General features: G+C 46.7%; 4 protein-coding genes across 6 annotated transcripts in view; all 4 read right to left on the reverse strand.

Moving 5' to 3' along the window:
* LOC113141145 (myosin-10) overlaps window positions 1-11,022 on the reverse strand; it is a 42,618-nt gene extending 31,596 nt beyond the window's left edge. For 2 of the 3 annotated variants that reach the window (XM_026325383.1, XM_026325384.1), the window contains exons 1-2: window positions 9,422-9,766; window positions 5,458-5,614 (exon numbers count right to left, since the gene is read on the reverse strand). In XM_026325383.1, the coding sequence (XP_026181168.1) occupies window positions 5,458-5,614; window positions 9,422-9,766 (502 nt within the window). Of the gene's footprint in view, window positions 1-5,457; window positions 5,615-9,421; window positions 9,800-10,526 lie in introns of those variants that run through there. The other variant, XM_026325381.2, reaches the window with a different exon arrangement.
* A 365-nt stretch (window positions 11,023-11,387) lies between these two features.
* ddx47 (DEAD (Asp-Glu-Ala-Asp) box polypeptide 47) lies at window positions 11,388-15,691 on the reverse strand. The gene is made up of 12 exons (XM_026325385.2): window positions 15,543-15,691; window positions 15,252-15,345; window positions 13,973-14,161; window positions 13,810-13,881; window positions 13,529-13,647; window positions 13,323-13,394; window positions 13,092-13,208; window positions 12,831-12,977; window positions 12,597-12,734; window positions 12,448-12,518; window positions 12,241-12,370; window positions 11,388-11,567 (listed from the first exon to the last, which is right to left on the reverse strand). Exons 1-12 carry the CDS (start codon window positions 15,669-15,671, stop codon window positions 11,403-11,405), a joined length of 1,443 nt encoding a protein of 480 aa, XP_026181170.1. The 5' UTR covers window positions 15,672-15,691; the 3' UTR covers window positions 11,388-11,402.
* A 286-nt stretch (window positions 15,692-15,977) lies between these two features.
* Window positions 15,978-21,466, reverse strand: wbp11 (WW domain binding protein 11). Its single transcript, XM_026326057.1, has 12 exons — window positions 21,305-21,466; window positions 20,615-20,701; window positions 19,862-19,893; window positions 19,653-19,746; window positions 19,265-19,461; window positions 18,907-19,040; window positions 18,645-18,805; window positions 18,271-18,507; window positions 18,028-18,153; window positions 17,663-17,941; window positions 17,334-17,519; window positions 15,978-17,124 (listed from the first exon to the last, which is right to left on the reverse strand). Exons 2-12 carry the CDS (start codon window positions 20,676-20,678, stop codon window positions 16,448-16,450), a joined length of 2,187 nt encoding a protein of 728 aa, XP_026181842.1. The 5' UTR covers window positions 20,679-20,701; window positions 21,305-21,466; the 3' UTR covers window positions 15,978-16,447.
* Window positions 21,467-23,186: 1,720 nt separating this feature from the next.
* On the reverse strand, window positions 23,187-24,344 carry LOC113141279 (pleckstrin homology domain-containing family F member 1-like). Its single transcript, XM_026325598.1, has 2 exons — window positions 24,100-24,344; window positions 23,187-23,884 (listed from the first exon to the last, which is right to left on the reverse strand). Exons 1-2 carry the CDS (start codon window positions 24,341-24,343, stop codon window positions 23,304-23,306), a joined length of 825 nt encoding a protein of 274 aa, XP_026181383.1. The 5' UTR covers window position 24,344; the 3' UTR covers window positions 23,187-23,303.
* Between the last annotated feature and the right edge of the window lie 270 nt (window positions 24,345-24,614).

The following is a 24,614-nucleotide window of genomic DNA, read 5'->3' on the forward strand; positions in this document are numbered from 1 at the left end:
TGTGTCACCAGACTTTGCAAATATCCAAGCTGATCCTTTCAGCAGAGTTTTCTTGTTACAAATTTTTTTGAAAGATCAGAAATAAAGACCAAGCACCAGGACCGCACTCTGGTTCTCTACTTTCCAGCTCCTGTGAAGCATCATGGATGACTCCCAGACCACCTACTGCCATCACAACTCATCATATCCATCCATTCTCCGTGGCTGTCACCGTCATCAAGAATTATCCACTAAGGGTCACATGGAAAAATAATACACACCATCACTTACTGCTGCCCCTCACAGACTTTACACACAGTGATCATTCCCTAAATATGTACAAAACGGAGCACGGCTCCAGCTGCGGTTTGCACTACAGCTCCCACACATGCACAGTTTTGTTTGCTGCACAACAACATGTCTGCAGAGAGGGTAAAATTAGCCCCGTGCTGTTGGGTGTTGCCTTCAGCCCAATGAAAGGGGAGTGAAAGCAGTTGAGGGAGATATGGCAGAAAGAATTTGGCAGCGTAATCGATTGCAGATGGCAGCCGTCGGGTGGCTCGTTTGGTCCACAGTGGTTCTTTGTGATGGTTTGGCCTGTTATAAACCAACAGGACAAGGCTGTTTTCATGCACGCTCGCGCCCCTAATATGACAACACTGGGCTCTGCAGCCACACAGGAATCTGGACACACGAGGCGGAGCAGAGTCCGAACTGTATCAGTGTATCAGACTGAAACTGATGGAATCAGTGAAATAACGAACTAATCCACTAAATCTGAGAAAGCTGAAACACAACGAGAGTGAAAGTAGGTCACCACAGCAGCAGCAAGTAGAGGTGAGACAGATAAATGGCATCAGAAATCAAAAGTATTGGCACCAGATTATTAAATAACAGTCCTGGAAAATAACTAAGTACATTTACTCCAGTACTGCACCCAACTATAATTCTGAGGTATCTGTACTTCCATGTAGTATTACTTCATCCTTGGACTTCACTACATGTCAGAGTCAAACCTTGTCAAACGTCAGCTACCCAGCGGTATATAAAGTACTTCAAATTAGAAGTATATAAGTGGATGAAACAGAATATAGCAGGCTCTAAGGTCAGAGGGCAGCTCCTCCTCCTCTAATCGTCGTCATGGCTCAGACACACACACACTGAGACTAAATGTGCAAACACACACACAGAAAGTCAAACAGCTGGATGCTCTGAATCATCTCTGGTCTTCTCTGATTTAAGCCAAGTTTATGAAACTCATCAGCTCGTAATTTCTAAAACATCCACTCAGGATGAAAAGGATATTTAACCAAGGTAAGGCTCAGGTTTCTCTCCATAAACACACACGTGCACATTGTGTGCATGACAACACACAACAGATCTGATCCAGGCCAGGTAGGAAAGTCTCCATCTGTGTATGTGGAGGAACAGACCAATGAATCACAACAAACGCACGACACACAAACAGAAATATGATTTTATCCTGTATGAACTCCACAGCTGTCTGCCATTAATGACGCATCTGCCTTGTGTGTGTGTGTGTGTGTGTGTGTGTGTGTGTGTGTGTGTGTGTGTGTGTGTGTGTCAGTAAGGCAGAGTGTGTTTTTAGTACCTTTATGCAAGCCTGCTGCTTAAACAGGCTTCTCCATTTGTCTGGAAGTCATATCTTCAACATGTATGGAGGACAGATCCTTTTAAAGATCAGGAAAAAGTCCCCGACACACACACACACACACACACACACTTCTTCCTCCCCCTGACCTCCGACACCTGTCTTGTCACTCAGGCCCTGGGTGCGCTCTCCTCTCCAGACCTCACTGCCCCAACAAGAGGCCTCATTTCCCAGTGAGGAGCTCTGCCGTCACACACACACACACACACACACACACACACACACACACACACACACACACACAGCCCCCTTCACGCTGCACAAAGCCCCCATTGTGAGGCACAATGCTGGCGGCCCCTCTGCCTTCCCCCTGTACCCTCTGCTCTGTTTCCCCCATAACTCTGTCTCCTGTGCCCGACTCCCTTTCTCTCTGCTTCTCAGCCTTTTCTCCTTCACACCTTCTCGTCTTTTACTGAAATCTCCAGCACCAATCCCGTTGACCACGTCTGTAAAAGTCTCACATCAGCTCTCGGTTATCCAGCCTCAAACTGATTCCCAGTACCCGTTTGATAATGAGGCCGTCAACGTCCCCTCCTCTCCCTCCCTCTCGCCACCGTGTTCCAAGACATTTTCCACTTCCCTGCTCTGCTAGATAAGACACATTCAGGACCTAACGGACATTTCTCTGCAAAACACAGAATGCATCTCTCTTTGGGGAACCCTCTCTGCTGTTTGGGGTTCTGTTTATTTATCCCAGAGATCCCCAGGGGGGGTTGCGTGTTGGTGTCGACTGCACAGACCTGTCTGTTTGGAGTGACCACACCAGGTGACACACCTTGACAGTTACAGTGGAAGCAAATACAGTTTCTTTCAGGCGTGCAACGGATCGCAGCTGATCCGTGATCTGTGCGGATCAGGACCCACGGTTCGACACATATCTGAACATGTTGTGTTGACGGATCCATCTGTGTCGCCCTGACGCTGGGATAGAAACTGGCATTAGGTGAGATTCCCACTGTATAATGTGCTTCTCCCTCTTTGCCAAGCTGCAAACCAAATTCTTCTCACGATGAAATGCTGCCCTGCACACAAACACATGCGTGCTGCCTGATTCTTTTTGGGTATTTGGTGTCTTCTCACCTGTCTCCCCAAAAAACAGCAGCATGAGCCAGAAACTAACTAAATAGCGGCAGATTCAGATGCTCGTAGGACTAATTGAGAGATGAAATCAGAGAAATCTTCGGTTAATCGGAGGCCCAGCCATGGAAACCGTGGCTGTGTCCTGACGTGGGAGAGTGATGAGATGGTTAAGACACTCCACACACACTTGTCTTCCTGTGTTTCCTGATCAAAGCAAGAAAAGACGGGAACAAAGCAAAGTGAGCCACCACAAAGCTTCCAGCAGAGCTGTGGTTCGTATTTTTCATGTTAAGTGAAAGGCGACTGAAACGCCTTCGAGGATGAGGGGAATTTTCCTCCTCAGTGTCTCGGTGTCCAAGCCAGAACTTTTAGGGTTGAAAGAAAGAAAGAGGACTGATAAGTAAAGCAGGGTAAAGGGTGGAAACGAGAGAGGCCAGCTGCTCTCCTCACTGAGAGAAGAAAGAAAGCAATTACAAAACAGTAGGAGATCCTAAATAGTTAGCAGAGGCTTTGGGGCGTTGAGAGACACAGCTTTTCTCACAGTAAACACAGAGAAGGAGGTTCAGTCAAGAACACAAAAGCCCCTGCTGAAATACCACCGCTCTCTAAGTGACACCTCTATTTGAGATCCCAGGGGGAAGGTTATTTTGGTCGCGCACGCAGATACGCACAGGTTTCCATGGCGAGGCAGCCGTGCTCAGGAGCGGGCTGCTCGGACAACTGCGGCAACCTGACGGTGACTCAGCCGGGAGATTTTAGCCCAGCACGTTATGGAGGACTGGGTCAGCGCTGACCTCATTCCACTGGCTGCCGCACCCCCACGCTCCGACATCAGAGAAAAGGAGGTCAGGGTAAAGAATGGTGTCCCGTATCCACGCAAACATCCCACATAGTGATAAAAGATTTGGAGGAGAGTGAGTGTGTGGTTGTGTGGCAGAATATTCAGACCAGGGAACATGAGGGAAGTGCAACAAACAAAAAGAAGCAAATGAACGATAAGTGCCGTTAGAAGGTGAACTATTAGCTGCGTGTTTCTCTTTACAAAAACAGTTTCCCAGAGTGCCATGTGCAAATCTTTGCACGGAACCAAACTTTGAAAAATTGATTGTCCACACTCCAGCTCTGCTCGGTCCAGGGATGGAGTCAAACTCTCCAAAGTGTGGAAATCCAGCCTGAGAGCAGAGCTCGGCCCGAGGGCATGTAATTACAGAGAGCCTATGGTACATCAGTCTGGAGCTTTACATCTGTCAGCCAGACAGCCAGCGACTACGTCACGTCACAGCTACAAACGCTGGGAAAGTGATGGTGCTGTTCCGCAGCACAGCAGAGAGGCTGTGTAAACACAGATACTCTGATAAAGGTTCTGCTTATCACAGCGGTTCTTCTACACCGAAGATTCAACAACAATTAGTTGGAACCCAAAGTGGGTCAGAAACATGCTCACACAACCACAAGCACAATCACTGCAGCTCTGGTACAGGCCCATCAAAACAAGTTGCACAACACTATTAATGTTCTGGGCTGGTAAATAAAATGTGGAGCAACAGCTACGACCAGTTAAAGAGAAATGACCATCGACCGGAGAAGCAAAGAAATGAGGGAGAAAATCAAACCGAGGTGTACCTGAGCGCTTTTCACAACAAAGCTGTCCTGCCCACTGGGGAATAAAATCAGTGTGAGACAGGAAACACTTCTCAGGAGCTACGTTTCAGAAATAAGACACATTGATCAAACTCTCAAACTGGTGGTAAAACAACCAGAAACAAAACAGAAGAAACAATCCAGACACAGACAGGAGCTTCATATTTTTCCTTTCCTCTGGGCCAGGATCTCCAGGAAGGTAAAAACGTTTGAGTATCTAAGAGCCATAGCTCATGGCAGGTGTGTGTGTGTATGTGTGTGTGTGTGTGCAGGATGAAGACGCCCCTACAGGATCCATTAATGACAACCTGGAGACTGATGCTGGCTGAACCTGTTCTCTCTGCCCCCCCCCCACCCACCCGGTCCAGTTCTCTTTAAATCCCCCCGTCAGAAGTATCAGCAGCAACAGCCCCTCACCACCCACACATGCTGCTCTTATCTGCAGCAGAGAGAGGCTGTGCTCCATCTCCACTGGCCCTGCAGCCTGAAACCAAATGCAAACCACAGCAATGAAATAAACTCCAGCTACAAAGAAAGTCCAGCTAATACTCTTGTAGTTTGTTTTCTTTAAAATTGAACAAAACACGTCTGTTCTCCCAAAATAATGACGGATCAGTGAGGACTGAACTTTTAACTTGTGCGCTTGGAATAAAGCTGGAGCTGTCAAAATAACTGAATCGTGGTTTGGACTAATCACGACAAACAGAGCCAGAACGTTACATAAGCACAGTGCAGCACTAGCCAATAATAACGATAACACGATTAGTTTGAACAATGCAACTTCACACTTCCCAAACCCTTCACCCAGTGTTTACAGCGATACAGGCTGGAAAACCTGCTCTTCTACAGACGTTATCATCATCATCATCATCATCATCATCATCAGTAGCATCACATCCACTCTGACCTTCTGACCTTTCACACACACTAATCTCCTGGACCGTGCAGCCTGAAAAGTCTGTCTAACAGCAAATGAATAATAACGACTAGAAGTCCAGGAAGCAGCATAATGAAACACACATCGAACACCTGCCAGGAAAAGCAAGAAAAAAGGTAAACTGTAGAAAAACGAGGGCGTGGCCTACCTTGAAGCATGCAGCGGTACGCCGACTCTGAAATGGCGTAGATGTGCGGAGGCATCTCGTGCCTCTTCTTCCCTCTGTACATCTCAATGATGTTCTCCGAGTAGATGGGCAGGTTCTTGTACGGGTTGATGACCACGCAGAAGAGGCCAGAGTACGTCTGTAATTACATTCAACAGGGGGTTAAACTCTGAATCAGGTTTTAGAGAAACACAAGTCAAAGAAAAGTCTCGAGCATTTTAAATGGAACTGTTTCAGCACAGCATTCATTTTTGGGAACTTGCATCATCATAGCAGGAACGGATCGAGCCAGATCTGAGGGAACGGGAACTAAACCAAATGCTGAAGAGACTCAGGTCCTCTGCACAGAAACAAAAGGTCCTCAGAGTCCCGATGAGCAGCAAATCTAAAACAGCACTATCGAATGTGAACAGTAAGTGTCTAATATTATAAAAACACGTCTCAGCAAATAGCTCACGCTGCAAACGTTTAGCCTACTTTCTGACTTGTGGTGTTGCATTTGGCTGCGTCATGAGCCCAGAGATCTCCCCCCAGAGAGCGAGAGCGGTATGAACACATTTCCCAGCTATGCTGAAGCTGAATCGTCCCGGCAGCAAGACAGAGAGGCCCTGGAGGGGCCTTACCCCCTACAGGAGACGGGGACAGGGAGCTACTTGTTCGTAGTGCGACTTTCATTACGGGCGTGTGAGGCTGAGCTTACTTGCCCACCTCTATGAACCTTAAAACAGAGGACAGATAAACCTACAGGAACATGCTCACTCAAGACACAGACACATGTTTTATGGATGTTTCCAGGCGGTCGGTTCTGTCTGGCTGGAGGCCGCGGGGATCAGACTGTCAAACATGTTTGTTTGCTCTGTCCCCGTCTTGGACCATGCAACACTCTACAATGACTTTCTGCACCACAGGATTTAAAAACAGGGCTATAAGAAAAGGAACATTAGGAGACCCAGTGCTCCTAAAAACTCAAGTTCTCTACAGACTGCAGCCTGAAAGAAAGGACTGTTTTTAATACTTTCACACCACATGACAGTGCAGCCAATAACCAAAAAATATGCCCCAAACTGATCCTTTCCCCAAGAATCATGACATCTGCTAATTAAAAGTACATTTAACATGACACGAGTGACTCAGCAGCCGTAGATTCAACAAGGGCCCTCAGAGAGCAGACAGCATGCTGAGGCTGTTAGGGCCCTCAGTCAGCACCAAGATGCTGTGTGCTGCTGAAGAGTGGAGCAACGAGCCGGAGGATGGAGCTCCCAGGATCCGATCCGGTGCAGAAACAGAGACGTGACGACCCAGATGAAATTCTAACTCTCCACTCTCCTTTTCAAGGCTAATGAAAAATTCATTCCGACTTATCTGAAAACTGGAGCTGCTATAAATGGGAAGAGGTGGCGTTCTGTCCTCTCCAGTCCTGCAACACGCAGCCCTGAGCCAGCTGTCAGGGCTGGAGAGACCCACACCTGAACTCCAGACTCTACCTGGACTGTGGCAGGCAGCCAAAGGGTTCAGGAAGGCAGATTTTATGATGTTAAAGCAGCACAGAGAGAATAGCAGCATAGCATAGTTCTTCAACACAGAAACACTGCATCTGTTTTAGGTTGTTTTAGGTTGTAGAGGTGGAATTTGACTGTGGTTTGCGTCTAGAGTTAGAGGGCAACATCAATGTTGTCACATCAAAACCAAAAAGAAACAACAAGTGGCTTTCGCATGTTTGTCGATGCTGCAGCTTAGAGAACATTTGCTCCCGGGGAGCAGAGTCTACGGCTAACGCCGCCTGCCAAAGCGTCGTGTCTGGCCCCATCCGGGAAAGACAAGGTGATATTTCCACTGTGAAATCAGATCCGGGGGAGGGGATGCCGTGGCCTGGTAACAGCTGAGCAACACACAGTCAACAGCAGACCCCATCTGCCATCTCCGGTCCGTCGGGCAGCGTGCCCGCATGGACAGGCTGGAGAGGTCGAACACCGACTGTTCCTCTTACAGAGACTCGTTCTTTGGGTTTCATAGCTCCAGACCAGGTTTTCATCAAATAACGCTGATGGCTGCTTTTCCCCAGCTTTAATAACTTATGGAATAACTGCACCATGAATAATTGACGATCATTACTCAGCTCATGTTTGTCCAAATCATGGTGACGTGAAAACCAAACAGCATCAAAGGTCACACCAGGCCCTGTAATCCTCCTGCAGAAAGACAGACCTCATAGAAAACTGAGCTACAGGGATTTGACTGATTTGACTTGACTGCTGCTTTACCTGCTGCTCTGCTGCACATTTAGCACGAACAAACAGAAAGTTCAGAGAAGGAAAACAGGACACTCCTTTCAGTCCTTTAGCGTTTGAATAACAGATATAATCAAGGATGCAAGAAAGAGAAGATGCCAGGTCTGTGTCGTTACTGCTCAGAGGGAGTGTGGGAAAGGGAGCAGGGCTGCAGAGGTCAGGACGGACACTGAGCTGCAGCAGAGATGAAGTGGGCGGCAGGAGACGGACGGACGGACAAGAATGCCGAGGCTTTCTGACAGCTGAGCCTTATCAAAAGCCGGCTTGTGTGTTACACCGCGGTTAGCTAGTGATTCACCACAGCACGGATAGAAAGCTGCCACACTGAAAGGAGCTGGCCCAACAGGCCGACTGGCTTCCCTTTGATGGATACGCAGGCGGGCCAACGAATCCAGGCACATACGCAGCGGTCGCCTCAAGGTTTCAGCTGTTAGCCAGTCCAACGGATCCAGGGACACTTCCTGGGTGGGTGGAGTAATCAGTACCATGGCACATTATAACACATCAGCAAAACATGAAGATGAGGCTTTTCTTCTTCTAACAACAGGAGCTAAACAGGGAAATTCTCTTCCTGTTAAAAAAAACACCACAGACACGTGTTTTCAATTTCTCTGAGGCAAGAGGCAAAATAACCAGCCTCGGTTCTGAAAAGCAGAAACCATGACAGCATGACATGAGAGAAGAAACTGAAGAGGAGCCGCAGAGGAAACTGACATGTCAACTGAAGAAGAAACGTCTGAGGCGTTTTCTTGTACTTTAGAAATCGTCCTTCGTCGGGTTTCACATGTGGAGCTCAGGCTGCACATTAGAGCGACTCTGTCGTTCGTGCACCAGAGTCTCAACCCACATTCTATTCCTGGAAAACATGTCACTAAATGGGTCAAGATCACAAGTAGAACATCAGAGAGGAGTGAAAGTGGATTATTGGGACAGCAGCTTCGCACTGACAGAGACCGCTGTGATAAAGTCACATGTCAAACATATAATCAAGAACCTGCACAAAATATTTCGACTGTCCAAACTAATGCGGGTCAGTTTAGGCCTGTGCTCAGTTTGGACGCTGTCGGAACAGCTCAGAGACCTGGTACCGTACCCTGTACCCTGTACAGATTATTTACTGATGAAGGATTCATTAAAAACACCACCCCATGTTGATTCGCATTTCAGGCCACATGTGTTTAGTTTTACAGACCTGACAGAGGTTAAACCACCTCTGAGGTCAAACCAGACCCAGCACGGAGCAGGACAAACAAACTGGGCCCGGCAGTGTTTATGGAGGAGGCCTGTCTGTAGCTGAGGTGAGGGGAGAAGCCGTGGGGGGTGCAGGGGGGTAATAATGTGTAACCCAGGGGCACTAAGGAGAGCAGATCCAGTGGAGGGGGAAAGTCTGGCAATGGTTAAAGGACTAGTGCCATCTGTACAAATATGTGTGTGTGGTCAGGATATGATCCAAAACCAGATCTCTCCGTCACGTGAGAGCACACAGGACACGTGACTGAAGGTTTAGACTAACACTATCAATTATTTTGTGATTATACGGGCGAGGGGTGAACAAGGGGACCTGCAGGGGTTGAGGTTAATTATTGCCCAGTGTGTAACTTATAAACTGTTAGAACAACACAGAGAAGCTCTGAGGGGTCCAGGTCTGAGTCACTCACATATATGAGTCCAGAGTAGTAGCGGTCCTTCAGGTTGTGCAGCACCGACGCCTCGTTCAGGCAGGTGAGCTCCGCCATGTCCTCCACCTTGCTGAACTTGGGCGGGTTCATCTTCTGGATGTCGTCCTTGTTGATCACCACCTTCTTCCCGTTCTCTGCCAGCTCCACCAGCACCTCCTCGCCACGCTCCTCCCGCACGCTGGCCGCCTCAAAGCCATGGCGCTCTGAGGGGACCCACACCAGCTTCTTGGCTGTCCAGTCAGCCTGTGTGGCTGGGTTGTAGACCACAGCCCGGTCCACAAAGAGGTACCGCTCTGGGTCCTCCTGGCCACTGCGATGAGACATCTTACCTGGAGTTTACCAGAGCACCGTGGCCACCTGGAAGAGACGGGTAGACATTAGAGACCAGATCATAATCCACACATCAGATCTCTGACAGCCTCAGTGGCAGATTATCATCAATCCAGTTTAAACACCACCAGGGCAGAGCCCAACATAAACTGAGGGAATCAGGGGAGACATGGCGATGCAGTCACTAGTCCAGAACAGCTCAAAGTTGGACCCCACTGTAAAAACAGGTTTCAGTGAGTCTGCGGGACTTCTGACTGCATGGACCTGCAGACAATAATGCGCATTCTGCGTAGGCTGCGCCGCTGCCGCAGCAGATACAGCCACTTCACCAGTCCCCCGTCTGCACATCGTGCAGTACTGGAAACCAGTCCAGTGTGCTGCGTAGTTTTTGCCTTCCAGAAGATTCTACAACCTGCGCTTGTCTACACAGATGAGGTTTAAACGGCACTGCGGTCAGGGGGGGAAGTTTCCAAAGACCTTATCCAAAGATCAGACCTGCGGTAATAAACCTGCGCAGGTGACCCGGCGAACTGAACCCAGGAACCCGGAATGTGCAGCACATGGTAATACTGTCATAGACTAAAACACAACGGGTGAAATAACACCAGCATGTTAATTTACGCAGCGTTAGGGTCTGCCAGGCAAACCACAGGGCTCTGAACTAACTGGAGTAAAAGTTTCCACAAAGACCCGCATCCTCGGCCCGGACCCGTCCATCCCTCCCTCCCTCCTCCCCGGTGGAGATTGAACTCACCTGGCGCAGTGAGCGAAGCAGCAGTCCGATCCTGTTCACCGAGCAGTCCGAGCTCCCCCTGACGCGTCCCTCAATGCAACGAGCTGCGACACACGATTGAAATGCAGGCATGTATCTGGGCTTTGGTATGCACCTCAGGCACAGGGCTGCCTCTATGCCGGGGCCCCTCCTAGAGCCAGCACACTTGACCGCTGCTGCGCCCGCCTACGGTGGACTGTGCTCACATAGAATAGGACCGTGCAGATCGATGCACCGGACCGACAGAGTCCGGGATGAGGCTCCTGAAGGAGGATTACACACCAGGCTGCGGGCAGTGCGTGTCCGTGTCCCCTGCCTTTGGACCAACCCCAGGACAGACTATCTTATCTGACATTCTGCTGTGACAGACCCCCTTTAAATCTATCCCCCACGGATCTATACGCTGCACACACCCACTGGATGCAGCCCGTGGACAATTGGGCTCCGACTTTGCGGTGTCTCTCTGCCTCTCTCCACCATTGGCTGTGAGAAAACAACCCCCCGGTTCTCTGCAAACCAATGACATGCGTGAAACAAACAGGCCAACATTTGAAATAACTTCAGGAATAACTCGTCTCCATCAACATGAGCGGAAATAACGACAGAAAAAGATTAAAACACCAGGAATCAAGTCGAGCGAGGGTTTTCTTCAGAAATGAACATGTTCCCTCATATCAGCCCCCTGCTGTAAACTCAAACAGCCCCCTCTTGTGTCTGGAAGCAGAACAGCATCATTTTACAAATCCTCAACCACAAACACCAACTTCTGGTTTTACAGTGACATTTTATTACAAAGGGAAGGGAACAGGAAAGGCATTGGATTTTGTGGTTGTGTACAGTCTGTTTGTGCTGGAGGCGTCAGCGGCCTCCTCTCCAGGCTCCTCCACCCCTCTTCTTTCCTCCTCCTCCTCCTCCTGATCCTCCTTTCACTTTCTTCCTCACTCCGCTCGCTTGCTCTGTGTCATCCTCGTCTCCATCTCGTCCTCTGGGCCGTTTCCTCTTCTCGTCTTGCTCCTTCATTTCCTGAGTAAAACAGCATTTTTGTTTTCACAACGACTGAGTTTCAACACAGATACCCAGATATTCAATCCATCTTTATGGGAAACGGCACAATCCCAGTATTTCAGCTCTCTCCACTGCTTTCAGACAATTAAACTGTTTAAAATGAACTGGACACAGATAACGAGATGCTTCCTGCTGCCTACTCCCAGGAATTCTTCATGCTTCCATGTTCAGGAGTTAGTGAACCCACTGCAGAGCTGGTTCTCTTTGTTTGTTCTCAGCGCACGAGGCAAAATAAGAATCAAACACATTCTCATAACCAAAAATGTCATTTCAGCTTGACTCAGAAAAAAAATACTGACTTTATATTTGCTTCTTTTCCAATGACTACATATGAGAAAACAGCTTTTTGGGCCATGTGGTTATTTGGTCAGTTAAAGTTCAGACCTCTTATTATTTCACGCTGGTAAACAAGTGGTTAAAGTGTTCTGTCAGTTCCTATAAGATTAAATATGTAAAGTTCTCCAAGTTCTCTGGATGGCAGAGCACACATTTATCCCTCAGAGATCAAAACACTTGGAGACAACAGCTGAAGTTTTACACAACGTTGTTTTAGCAGCCACCTCTTCACACAACAACGGGCGTGAGGTCATGAGTACAGTTTAAAACACAGACACACACGGAGACGGCTTACCAGTCGGGCAAACCTCTGGGCCTCGCTCACCCTCTCCACCAGCATCATCACCTCGTCCTCCTGGGTGGGGAAGGCAGGAAGTTTCTTCCCAATCAGAGTTTCGATTCGCTGGAAAAGCTCCACATCATACCTGAGACGAGAGGACGTGTGAGTTTTCAACTAATCGAGCGTCTATGTGACTGGTAAAAGTTAACAGGCAGCTCTTACTGTGTGACAAACGTGACGGACTTCCCCGATCGTCCTGCTCTGGCTGTTCGACCGACTCTGTGGATGTAATCCTACACGAGCAGACAGACCCCAGATCAGCAACCACACCAGTTAACAGAGCGGCAAAGTGAGTGTCAGCTCCACGGTACCTTGGAGTGCGTGGGGATGTCGTAGTTGATGACACAGTCGACGTGAGGAATGTCCAGGCCTCTGGACGCCACATCGGTCGCCAGCAACACGGATCGAGATTTCGACTTGAACTTGTTTAAGGCTCCGAGACGTTTATTCTGAGCAGCAGAGGGAGGAAAACGCAGACAGTGAATACGGCTTTAAACACACTGTGTCTGTTTTTGGTTTGTGTATTGGGTGGTGAAAAGCTCTACCTGGCTCATCTGGCCATGAAGAGGGATAGCAGTGATACCAAGGTTCCTTAACAACAGCGCCACCCGCTGGGCAGTGTTGCATGTGCTGCAGAAAATCATAAAGGAGTTTCCAGCCAACTCGTTCAGAATAGACACCAGGTAACAATCCTGCAAACAATATATAGAGGAAACACCAAGACGTCACCCTGACATAGGAAACATGGCATGTAGGATATGGTCTTAGACATGAAAACATGAAATGTATGTCTCCGAGGGCCCTGCCTTGTATTTGGATGGTATGAAGATGTAGTATTGCTGCAGCTTGTCGACTGTGGAGTATTTGGTAGACACGGCACACTTCACAGGATCTTTCAGAGCTGCTCTCTGCAGTTTCTGGACCTGGAGACAAATCAAAGAAACGGTGTGCAGTGGTGTGATGCTCTAACATCAGCTGAACCTGCAGCACAAGCAACAAGTAACAGAGGAAAGTACAGCTGAGAAAGTGTTTTCTACCTTTTTGGTCATAGTGGCAGAGAACAGGAACGTGCGTCGCTCTCTAGGAATCACCTTCAATATTTTATCCACCTGAAAAATAAAAATCAAAAAGCTGAAACGTCTCCAAGGAACATTTCCACACAAGTAATTCAGCTTCTTTACATTAAACAGAAGAAGACTGATGCACCAGATGAGAGGAATACTCGTTGTTACCGAGTACCCACCTCAGTCTCAAAGTCCATGTTCAGGATTCTGTCGGCTTCATCCATCACCAGGAACTTCAGAGCTCGTAAAGAGAAGCCCTTGGTGTTCTCCATGTGGTCTATGAGCCGACCAGGAGTGGCTGCAAACACAATCGTGTCATCACGCTGATGCTCTAATTATCAGTCATTCATTAAATACTTGAATATACGGAAGGGAATAACAAAGTATTACTGTTGTAACTTCCACAATCAATTCATGAACTGACTGTTGATGTGTAAAAAAGTCAGGGTCAGGGTCTTACCAATAACAATGTGTGGTTTTTTAGCCAATACCAAGGACTGGGACATCATATCGATCCCTCCAACTACGACCGCTGCAGCACAAATGAGAAACGTTTCAGACACAGAACCACAGAAAGTCTCCAGCATCACAGCAAACCAGTTAAACCTTTAACAGAGACATACCACACTTAACACCGATGCTGGATCCCAGGGCCTCGAACTGCTCAGAGATCTGAAACGCCAGCTCCCTGGTGGGGGTCAGGACGAGGGTATGAAGCCTCTGGGGTGAGGCCAACAGGGACTGGAGGATGGGCAGAGCAAAGGCACCGGTCTTTCCTGAACCGGTCTCTGCCAGGCCGATAACATCCCTCCCTGTTGTTCAGGAAAACAAAAGCTATTTAGTGCCGTTTGTCATGGGGCACCTTGGTTGCTGGTCTAGTTCAGTGATTTCTAAATGTTGTGCTGTGGGATTCTGTGATTCTCCATCCTTTGAGCTGCGTTAAGTTTTAATGAAGTTTTGTCTTGTTTAAAAGGCTGTGCGGCTGATTAGCAGCTTCAGATTAACTATTTCATTTGGTTAAATGTTTTGCCAAATTTTATCTGGTATTAAAAATAAATGTTTACAGAGTCATAACACATTATACAGAGATTACATTGCACAGGTTTGACTTGAGATTTTGGCTGCCCTTAGGACACAAACACTTTAAGAAACACTGGTCTGGTTTGTGTGTAGGACACTAAAATCTAGAGCAGGGGTCTCCAATCCTGGTCCTCAAGGTCCACTGTCGTGCTTCTTTTCCAACTATCGCTGCCCCTGCAGCCTCTGATTGGCTATACATACCTGATCCAGGTAATCAGCAGTGGGTGACCTTGAGGACTGGAGTTGGAGACCCCTGATGTAGAGGTTGAGTCATGACAACTCATGTGAGGGTCTTAATGATGGACTCATGTGACCCCTCTGATCCACCAACTGGCTGCAGAGTGTGTCCTCCCTGGAAGACATTAGGTTTGTTCCTTAATTTGCTGGGAACAGATGAAAGGGCAGCCTGGTAGATTGAAGACACGGAGAGTTTTTAGGCACAGATAGCTTCTCTGACTCCTCTCTCAAACCATCATCTTCTCTGTCCAAAATACCTACATCACTGTCTTCAAATGAGAGTCCTGTCTCTTTTAAAAGGAGGTGCACAGCTGACTGTGGTCCCGAGGAGCTGCTCCTCATGTTGAGTGGTTGTTCTGGTTTCTCATCCTCACACTGGATGACATACACTACACTGCTCCTCTCTCGTTTTCTTCGCCTAATGAGCCTGTGTGGACAAGAGGTGGACTTTCCACACCAGCTTTCTCTCAGACTGATGAACCTACTCGGATGAGTAGTGAAACATTTAAGTCCAGTCTCCATGACTCAACCTCTAACTAAGCTGCAGAAAGAGTCAGAGTCAGTCAGATTAGATGTGTCACTCACCTTGCAGGGCCACCGGTATCGCTTCTATCTGAATCTTTGTCGGACTTTTCCATCCCAGCTGGTCGCACGCCTCACACAGGACCTCGGTGACCCCCTAAAGGAGCCAGAGAAAGCGGGCAGCCCTTAGTAAGACGCCGGTGATGCTGTTGCTCCCACTTTTTAATTCAGACACCTGGAAACTTTAGCAGCGTAACCCAAACACGTCCTCATGCTACTAGCTTAGCGAGCTAGCAAACGGCTACGCTGCTGACTAAACTCCTCCTTCTTTCGCGCCATGTGACACTAACTTACCAAATCCTTAAACGTCTTCACGTCCTCGTTGTTCTCGCTGTTTGAAACTGGACCGTCACCGTCGTCGCTGCTCGAACCTTCCAGGGTTTCATCTGTGTTTGGCTTCACGCTCTCCCCGTCGTCCGCCATGATGTTTTCGCCCCAACGTGTCGTCAGGCCCGCATTGCGCAGGTGCGGAAATGCGGTCTCGCCTAAGTTGCGATGGATGATGGGAAGTGTTGTCCGATATGGCTCTTGGCAGCTAGATAAGCCCATCAGACGATATCTGAGACCTAGATGAAAGTGATGCTAGGTGACCACTAAATATTTGATTTAAGGTAATAATCTTTAGGATACTTGAATGTCTGACTAAGAAAAAAAATATTTTATTACAGTAAGTCAGAAATGAACCGTTTGTCTGTCTGGTGTATTACATACACTGTAAAGAGGTAAAAATACTTTTATAAATGTTTATTTAGCTGCAGGTCAGTTTCAGACAAGTATTGTGTCAGATGTCGGCATATATTCCACACCTTTGTTTTTATGTCCAGAGTCACCATTAAAATAAAAGTTGACAATAAAACAATGTTACAAAAACGACTTTTCTGGTCATGGCAAACGGAAAATAGAGACGGAAAACACTGTTGTAGGAAAAAAACAGTCCTTTATCATTTTTCCAGTGCAGAGCATAGTGTTTTTCATAGAATATCTAATCTAAATGTTTCCAATTACACATATAATAAGATTTAACATGTAAATCAAATTCACATTGTCATAGTCAAATGAAGATGAGCCTGCTGCTGGTGTAGAAGCCTAAAGAGAAACTGACCTAGCTTGAGCAAAGCTACCTCTAACACTCTACACAGAAAACACAGAAAACAAACATACTCCTGTTCAGAACATCTGCACCTATACCGTCTTCAGTCTCAGAGGAGTCCCTCCATCTCCCTCATAAAGGCTTCATACACCTGGTCCTTAGTCTTCATGCTGGGCTGAGACACAGCACCCATATGGGCTGGGAGGGCCATCGGTGCAGCTGTCGCCTGCTGTTTCTGCCCATGCCCACCTCCCATGCCGTCATCTCCCCTCCTTCCTCCAACAGCACCCCCAGCTTTCTCCACAGGCCCAGCTGCTGCCCCCAGCACTGCACTGCTCTTGTCCCTGCGCACCCTCAGTGCTGTGGGCACAAAGCGGGTGACCTCCGCCTTGGGGTTGATAATCTGAGGTTTGGCAGAGATAGTGGCCCCACCAGAGCCTGCACCTGCTGCCAGGTTGCCCCCCGCGGCTGCCACAGAGGTGATGTTTGCTCGTTTTTCGATGGTGGCTGCGTGGTGGTGACTGGGGGGGTTGCTGCCAGCAGAGGCAGCAGCTGTCCCTGGGGGAGGGGGCATCTGCATGACACCCGGGCGCATGGGCATGGGCATGGCAGGGGGCGGTAAGTTGTTCTGGGAACCATCCTGGCTGGATCCTGGGCCCTTTTGCCTCTGGACAATGTTGGGAGGAGCACTGAGCACATTGGAGTTGAGAGGTGGAGGAAAGAGGGAGAGTGGTGGGGCAAGTGGACGTGGGGGCCCTCCTGCTCTTGGGGGAGGAGGTGGGATACCTGTTAAGGTGGAACAAGACAGATATATTTTGAAATGCCACACCAGAGGTAAAGTTTAGAAAGTACGCTTAAATACAGTTAAAGATGAAGTTATTTTTACTGCCTTTCTTTGCATTTGACTGGAGCTGAGCAGCAACAACTCTGTTACATATAGTACATCATATATCCAAACAGTATAAATACTTCCTTCACACTGTACACACACATACCTGGTGGTGCTGGGGGTGGTAGTCTCGGAGGGGGTCCTCGTGGTGGGGGGCCTGGTGGGAGGCCAGGAGGGGGGCCCGGGGGAGGTCCAGGGGGTCGACCCGGTGGAGGTCCAGGTGGCAGAAGACGAGGCATTGGACCCCTCATGCCCACAGGAATACCAGGAGGCCTCAAGAACGGAGGAGCACCTGAAGATCAGACAATATATCTGATATATCAGCTACATGACGGAAAATTCACATGTGGATGATGAGATCCACCAGAACATCATTAAACAACAGGGTTATGGGGTTTTCTAGTGTAGGGTTTAGACTAAAGTGTAGTAACTAACCTGGCGGTGGGCCAGGAGGGGGGCCTGAGGGCGGGCCAGGAGGCCTCATTGGAGGAGCTGGGGGCGGACCCATTGGTGGAGGTCCAGCCATTGGTGGGCCTTGTAAGTGTGGAGGCCCTTGCTGTCCCACTGGTCCAGTAGGAGGAGGAAGACGCTGATTGACCATAGGGTGGGACTGGTTGTCCCCTGGAGGTCCCCTATCTTCAGTGTCTGAGTTGTCTGATTCATCTGTGTATTCCTCCTCTACCTCTTCTTCCTCCTCTTCAGGAACTGCCTGACCTGAAGATGAGATAGTAACACCACAGCATCTCAACAAATCTGTAATAGCTGACAGAGTATGCAGCAGGGATGTTAGTGTACTATACCTGCCATCCTTAACATCATGGCCTGCAGAGGAGTAATCGCTTTGGTCTTTTTCACCAGCCTCTTTTTCTTTCTCTTTCCTTTGTGAGGTGCCTCAGCAGGCATGTCTGCAAAACGTACACTACGACCTAAAGTAGTCAAACACATTCAGCAAAACAAAATATTAATGCAATATTTACACTGCAGGATAAAGTTACTGTTTTCAAGATTCGGACAATATTCTTAAGAAATTCAGAGACACTTACGATCATGTCTGTCATTTCTGTCCCTGTCCTCCTGTCTTTCCCTTTCTTCATCCTGCCTGTCCAGACTCATCCTCTGGTCACCATCTCCCCGTTCATCTCGCTCTTCTTCACTGTTGTCTTCAGAGTCGCTGTCGTCATCGTCCACATCATCCCGATCTCTGTCGCTCTCGCTGCCACTGTCCCGATCTCTTCCCAAATCCAGAGCAGAGTCTCTGTCTAAACCAGGAATGGAAGGTTCTGTTCAGGGGAAAGAAACACAAGAAATAATTAAAAAGGAAATAAATAAAGAAAAAGGAAATCTAATCCTGTTATTTCTAAACGCTAAACAAGCATTTAGAAAGGTAGTCCTTCGAGGGGGTGTGTTGGTGCGTTACCTGTGTCTGTGCCATAAGCGCGTCGAGTAGGCATGCCGTACAGTGCCAACACCTGTGGAGGTGGGGGCCCCGGTGGTGGGCCAGGGGGCTTTTTCCCTGGAGGTAAACGTGGAACACCTGGCACCGATGCCAAACCAGGTCCAGAGGACAACAGGCCTTTACTGAGAGACATAAAAACAGAATTCCCTCAGTGGAACCATTCAGCAGCATCATAAACTAGTTTACCTGCAGAAAACATTAAGACACACGGGTCAAGGCCTACCTAAAAGCAGAGCTCTTCTTTAGAATAGAGGGAGGCTGAGCTCCTGGTAGTGGGATGTCCTGGATGTGGATACTGGAGGGGGCATGAGGCATATCTGGCAAAGGGATACTGTCCACCTCCACTGACTCTGCATTCTGACAATGGGACATAAAACATGACAGTAATGATAATGTTGCTACCGAGCCTGAGCAGCCTAAAGACACAGCTGAAGCTCTATACAAACAGCTGACACTTCCCAGAAAACATGTTCCTGAATTTTATGCCAATGTATCAACCCCAAAGGGTTACGACTCATTTTCACGTTGCTGCATCTGGAATTAGTTTGATGGAAAAAAAAAAAAAACATGCACAAACGCACCTTGACAGAGTCGAAATAAAGAGCCAGCTGCCCTCGTTTGGTCTCATAGTCCAGCTCCAGTTTGCGCAGCTCCTTGTAGGTGTCAGGATTCTCTCTCTCATAGAGACGGACGATGCGTTCAAATGTCTGGCGTAGCTTCTTCCTCTTGTCCCTTAACACCTTTTCATTCAGCAGGGGCTGCTGAACTGGGTTAAACTCTGTGTTTTGCAGAAAAGCCTTAATTTTATTGATGTAAATATACAATATGGTTCAGTTTTGTTACAGTCTCAACACTTTAAAGACATTTTTATAAATGTAACCAAGCACAATAAAAAGTGCACAGACATAGGCCCTTTGTAAACTACACAAAGAGCAGTTTTAAAAGAGCATAGAAGTTCAGCCCCCTCACCCATCTCATCCAGTTTCTCCATGTCTCTGATGATCTGTCTGGGGTCTTTCATCTTCAGCACTGCTGCTCTCACCATCATTCTCTGCTTCTTGTTCTAAAAGAAGCATCAACAAAGGAAGCATAATGTTATCAACACAATAATGGGGCTGATTTATTTAAGATGAAAAAGTAAAGTAGGACTGAATCTCATGTTTGAAGAGCACCAGTACCTTTTTTAACTCCCTTTTCCTGGCTTCTTTTCCTGTAAGAAAGGCAGAGAGCAAACTATTGTCATCCAAACAAAAAGGATGCAGTAAGCCAGCTATGGCATTATTATGTACATGTACCCGACAGTCAGGGCAACCCCACAAAACCCGAATGTATAAGTTGTTTTAGATCTATCCAAACCAAGGGAGGCAACACGTCCAACTTGGCAACCAGCACATCCTGACTTGCGTAAAGAATTTAAAGGGAGACAGGTTATTGATTATCGATTGTGATTTATTTTGTGACAAGTGAACTTTTTCCACCATGGGAGTTTTAACGGCAAAATTAAAGACAAATGTCTAATTTAGCTTTATGTCTCTAGCTACATTAATGATGTGGCTAAATCGTTAACTTATTAGGTTACCTTTATGGAGACTTGTAAACTGCTAAAGGTCAGGCTCTTTATATACGGTCAATTTGATCAATTTTCTCTGGTAGGCTTCCTGGTGATTATACATTTCTGTCAATAACTGTTTATATTACTAGACAATGCACAATCCTCTGCCATCGAGATGTACTGAGTCTTGGTAAATGTAGTTTCATATAAGGGATAGCTGTTGCAAATAAGAATATAATTCCCTGCTGACCAACTCACAAGTGAGTTCTTGATGCACAAACAAATGAAAGAAATGAAAGACACAAAATTCAACAGAACAATGACAACCCACAGATCTCTGTCTCAGGACCCATGGGTCTTGGTTGTGGTCTGTACTTACTGGCCTGGTCGGTGGGGTTCATAAACTTCCCACTCTTGGTGGAGGAGGTCGAGCGTCGCCCCATTTTGCCTGTGAGTGTCCTTCAACCTGTGGCATTACAGAATCACAGTGACGTTGACAGGTGAAATAAAATGAACCATCCTTGTTCAGTGAAAAGCAGATCTGACATTTACAGACTATTTAAGGATCCATCTGTTTATGGGCAGGTCCTATTAGCACTACAAATTACTGTTAATAATAATAACTTAAATCAATAATAACTTCATAACTAATTGCTAGTGTGTACTAATTAATACTACTGCTGCGTCTCAGTGTAAGTGACACATAAAATTAGCATTTTTGTATTTGGTAAAAGTGTAAAAACCCCAGAGAAGAGAATCATTTTTAACTTTAACACTGGTTATTACAGACGAACATGCTAACTAACTAACTAACTATCTCATAAAGTTGCACGGCTATTTAACAAGCTAACGTTTGCTGGACCGCCTGATCAACCAGCAGATGTTTTAAGTAACTGTTAGAGAAGAAACGTGATAAAGCCAATAAACTGATAGATAATAAAGACAGATGTCTATGTTTGGGCTGGTCGTGCAGCATGTCTAGCTAGTTAAGTTAGCAGCTAACGTTAGCTTAGCTTGCCTTGTAGCTGGGGCCGCGTTAGCATCGACAGGAGCTAAAACTTGACTTTACCTTATTTTCAAGTAAAAGCCGTAAAGCGCAACACCCTCCACACGCACCGCTGGATGCTGAAAGTCAAGTAAAACGTATTGTTGAAGCCCTGAAGACAAATCCGGGGCCGTCGGGACTCAATGCACACAACGTTAGCCGTTCGCCATGTTTACTGCCGCGAGCGAGACCGGAAGAGTCGGTTCGACGTCACCAAAACATGCAATGAGTGGATGTAATATATATATATATATTTTTAAATCAGTAATATATTTCTAATATTGATTGATTATATGTGTACTGGTAAATACTTTATTTTTAATATATCATAATTGTGGGGTAATGTTGCGCCTCGATGCTCCGGAAGTGGACCGACCTCAATCTGCCCTCTAGCGGCCACAGTGTGTAACAACAACCACACACAGCAGGTTAGACCAGGCCCAGCAAGAAGACATGAACATTTGTTTTCTCAATAACAAGAAGAAAAAAGATATGATGGATGGAAGCATCCTGTCACTGGCTATTTATGAGCTTTTAATAATGAGAAATACAATAACACTGTCTGCTCCAGTACTAGTCATAAGCTTTATTTCCTCCACGTGAAACCATCCACAGCTGTGTCAATTATTATTTAATATGATATTAGTTTCATTGTATTAAGTGATTTTGTGAGTTTTTCAGGTGCTGGTGCAAGAGAGAGGAAATATCAAGTGACCAGATAGATAGATAGATACTTTATTCATCCCCCATTGGGGAAATTCAGAATAAATTCAAGATAAATACACGTACCCACCCAAAATACCAAACATCTGCAAACAGAGCAGAATGAGTCATAAAAATAACAATAATAAATATTCTGTTCTGTGTATTTTTTCAATAAAAAGGGGACATTTCCTTGTTCTGAGTGAGAAGACGTCAAACAGGTTTGGCTCCACCTTCAAAGCGATAACTCACTCTCAGTTAAAAATGGTTTTACCGTATAAAAGTCAATACACCCTACTGAAAAAAAAACAACTCATATCTATGTTGACTAATATTTTTCAAGAGAAAATATTTTTACCTGGACCCTGCCCCGCCCACCCTGACATAAACAGGCCAACTAACTATTGGGTCGCCATAAACAGGTGAATGAGGTGTCCAGGCAGGTGAAGAAGATACTGATGAGTTATCAACATAAGCTTATTAAAGGTTTCTGATAATTGATAAAGGAGCATGTTCTGTACTTTATATACTGTTAACTACCTTATATACTTCTAATATGAAGTACTTTATATACCGCTGGGTAGCTGACGTTAACTACCTTATATACTTCTAATATGAAGTACTTTATATACCGCTGGGTAGCTGACGTTAACTACCTTATATACTTCTAATATGAAGTACTTTATATACCGCTGGGTAGCTGACGTTAACTACCTTATATACTTCTAATTTGAAGTACTTTATATACCGCTGGGTAGCTGACGTTAACTACCTTATATACATCTAATTTGAAGTACTTTATATACCGCTGGGTAGCTGACGTTAACTACCTTATATACTTCTAATTTGAAGTACTTTATATACCACTGGGTAGCTGACGTTAACTACCTTATGTACTTCTAATTTGAAGTACTTTTTATACTGTATCATGTAACATATGTAGCAGTACATGGAAATACATGAGTCAAGTAAATGTTGACACATTAATAATAAATAAATAAACAGACAAACAGTTTCTAAGCACTTTATTGTTGAAAGTAAAAGAGCAGATCAGACATATAAACAGTGACAATTAGGCCTGAAGTAACATTGCAGTAATGACAAAAGTAAATATGTACAAATATAACATATCATTATTATTATTATTATTATCTCTTTTATGATTTTCAATGACCTGCATTGTGTTTCTTCTTCGTGTGTTTGGACGAGCTGCGTGTCAGCATTTCCTGTTTGTGTGAATCCATTCAGCTCCTCAACTCTCTATTATAATACATTGTTCATTTGATGCTTAATGATGGAGAACTCATCTGTTCTGTCTGAGTCATGATGTTGCCCGACGCGCTGGTGAGTAATCGTAGTAGTCCACTGGCCCCCAGGTGCCGGACCTGGAGTCCAGCCAGCTGCTGGGTTGATGACTGTGCGTCACCGGCTCTTCATCGCTGGATGCCATGAGCTCGTCTACCTCCAAACTGTTCTTCCCTCTTCCCCTGCTTTCCCTCTGCCGTGACATCCCTCCCTGAGACCTTATGTGGCACAGAGCGCAGACCCTCTGCTGCTTCTTTGGGTGGATGTGGTCTATCACTTCTCTCTGCTTGGAGCATACGTTGCAGACCAGAAAGCCACATTTTCGGCAGTGGTGTCGACGGTTGGTTGCAGTGAACTTGTTGAGGCAGCGCATGCATTTGTAGGAGGCCCGGTCTGGAATCCAGGAAACAGCAAAGTTGGAACCTGGTTGGCGGCCACTGCCCTGCAGATGCCTTGCCCGACAGTCCTGGATATGCTCCATCCAGGACCGCTTCTCCTCGTATGTAGGGGCAGACACAAAGAAGGACTTGCGTGGTGTGCGGATCAGCCACTGGTTTGTCAGTGCACCATCCTCCATGTCCTCCAGCTGGATGGCCTCTGAAGTGACAGCGAAGATGCATGTTAACGTGAGTGACACATGCAAAACCTGTCCTAAAGCTGGAAGGTTTAGCTCTGTTCTAGCTGAGCCTGATGACAAGAGTCTAGCACCCAACTCTCTGTAAAATGATTACATTAAATCAGATCAGAACCTTTTTAAGCCTGGCTGGGTCAGAGTTCTGGTTATGTGTAGGACAAGCAGATGAGATGCTCACCCAGAGGAATGATCTTCTGTTTTTTGTACCAGCGGCCGTTCAGAATGACGCTGCCGTACACCAGCACGTCGTTGAAGAGAAAGAAGGCCTTCGGTTCGGGCTTCCGACGACCCTGCTTTATCAGCTGGCCCTCTCCCACCAGAACCCGACCCATCTTGGACAGGGGGCTCCCTGAAGGACCAAACGAGTTTTCCACCGCCTGGATACGCTCACGGTTCTCCTTGTCAAACGTTAGCTCGTCCATGGTGGAGACCTGACGACTGTGGCATCAACACACGGGCCAGCCTTTAAAAGATGTGCTGGTGACGCGTCGGGACTTTCTAAGTTTAGATTGAAGACAAACACGTTCTCCCAGAAATCAGTGAAAGGGGGGAGGAGTGGTGCAGCATGAGGAACCACTTTTTGCTTCTTGTTTATTTAAGATGGAAAAGATTTCCAGCTCAACAGTGTGAAGTTACTGTTATTGAGATTTGACAGCTTATAAAACTTGATTCCTCCACTGTGCTTCATTTATC

This window comes from Mastacembelus armatus, chromosome 8 (genome assembly GCF_900324485.2).
Source record: "Mastacembelus armatus chromosome 8, fMasArm1.2, whole genome shotgun sequence".
In the NCBI taxonomy this organism is placed as follows: Eukaryota; Metazoa; Chordata; class Actinopteri; order Synbranchiformes; family Mastacembelidae; genus Mastacembelus; species Mastacembelus armatus.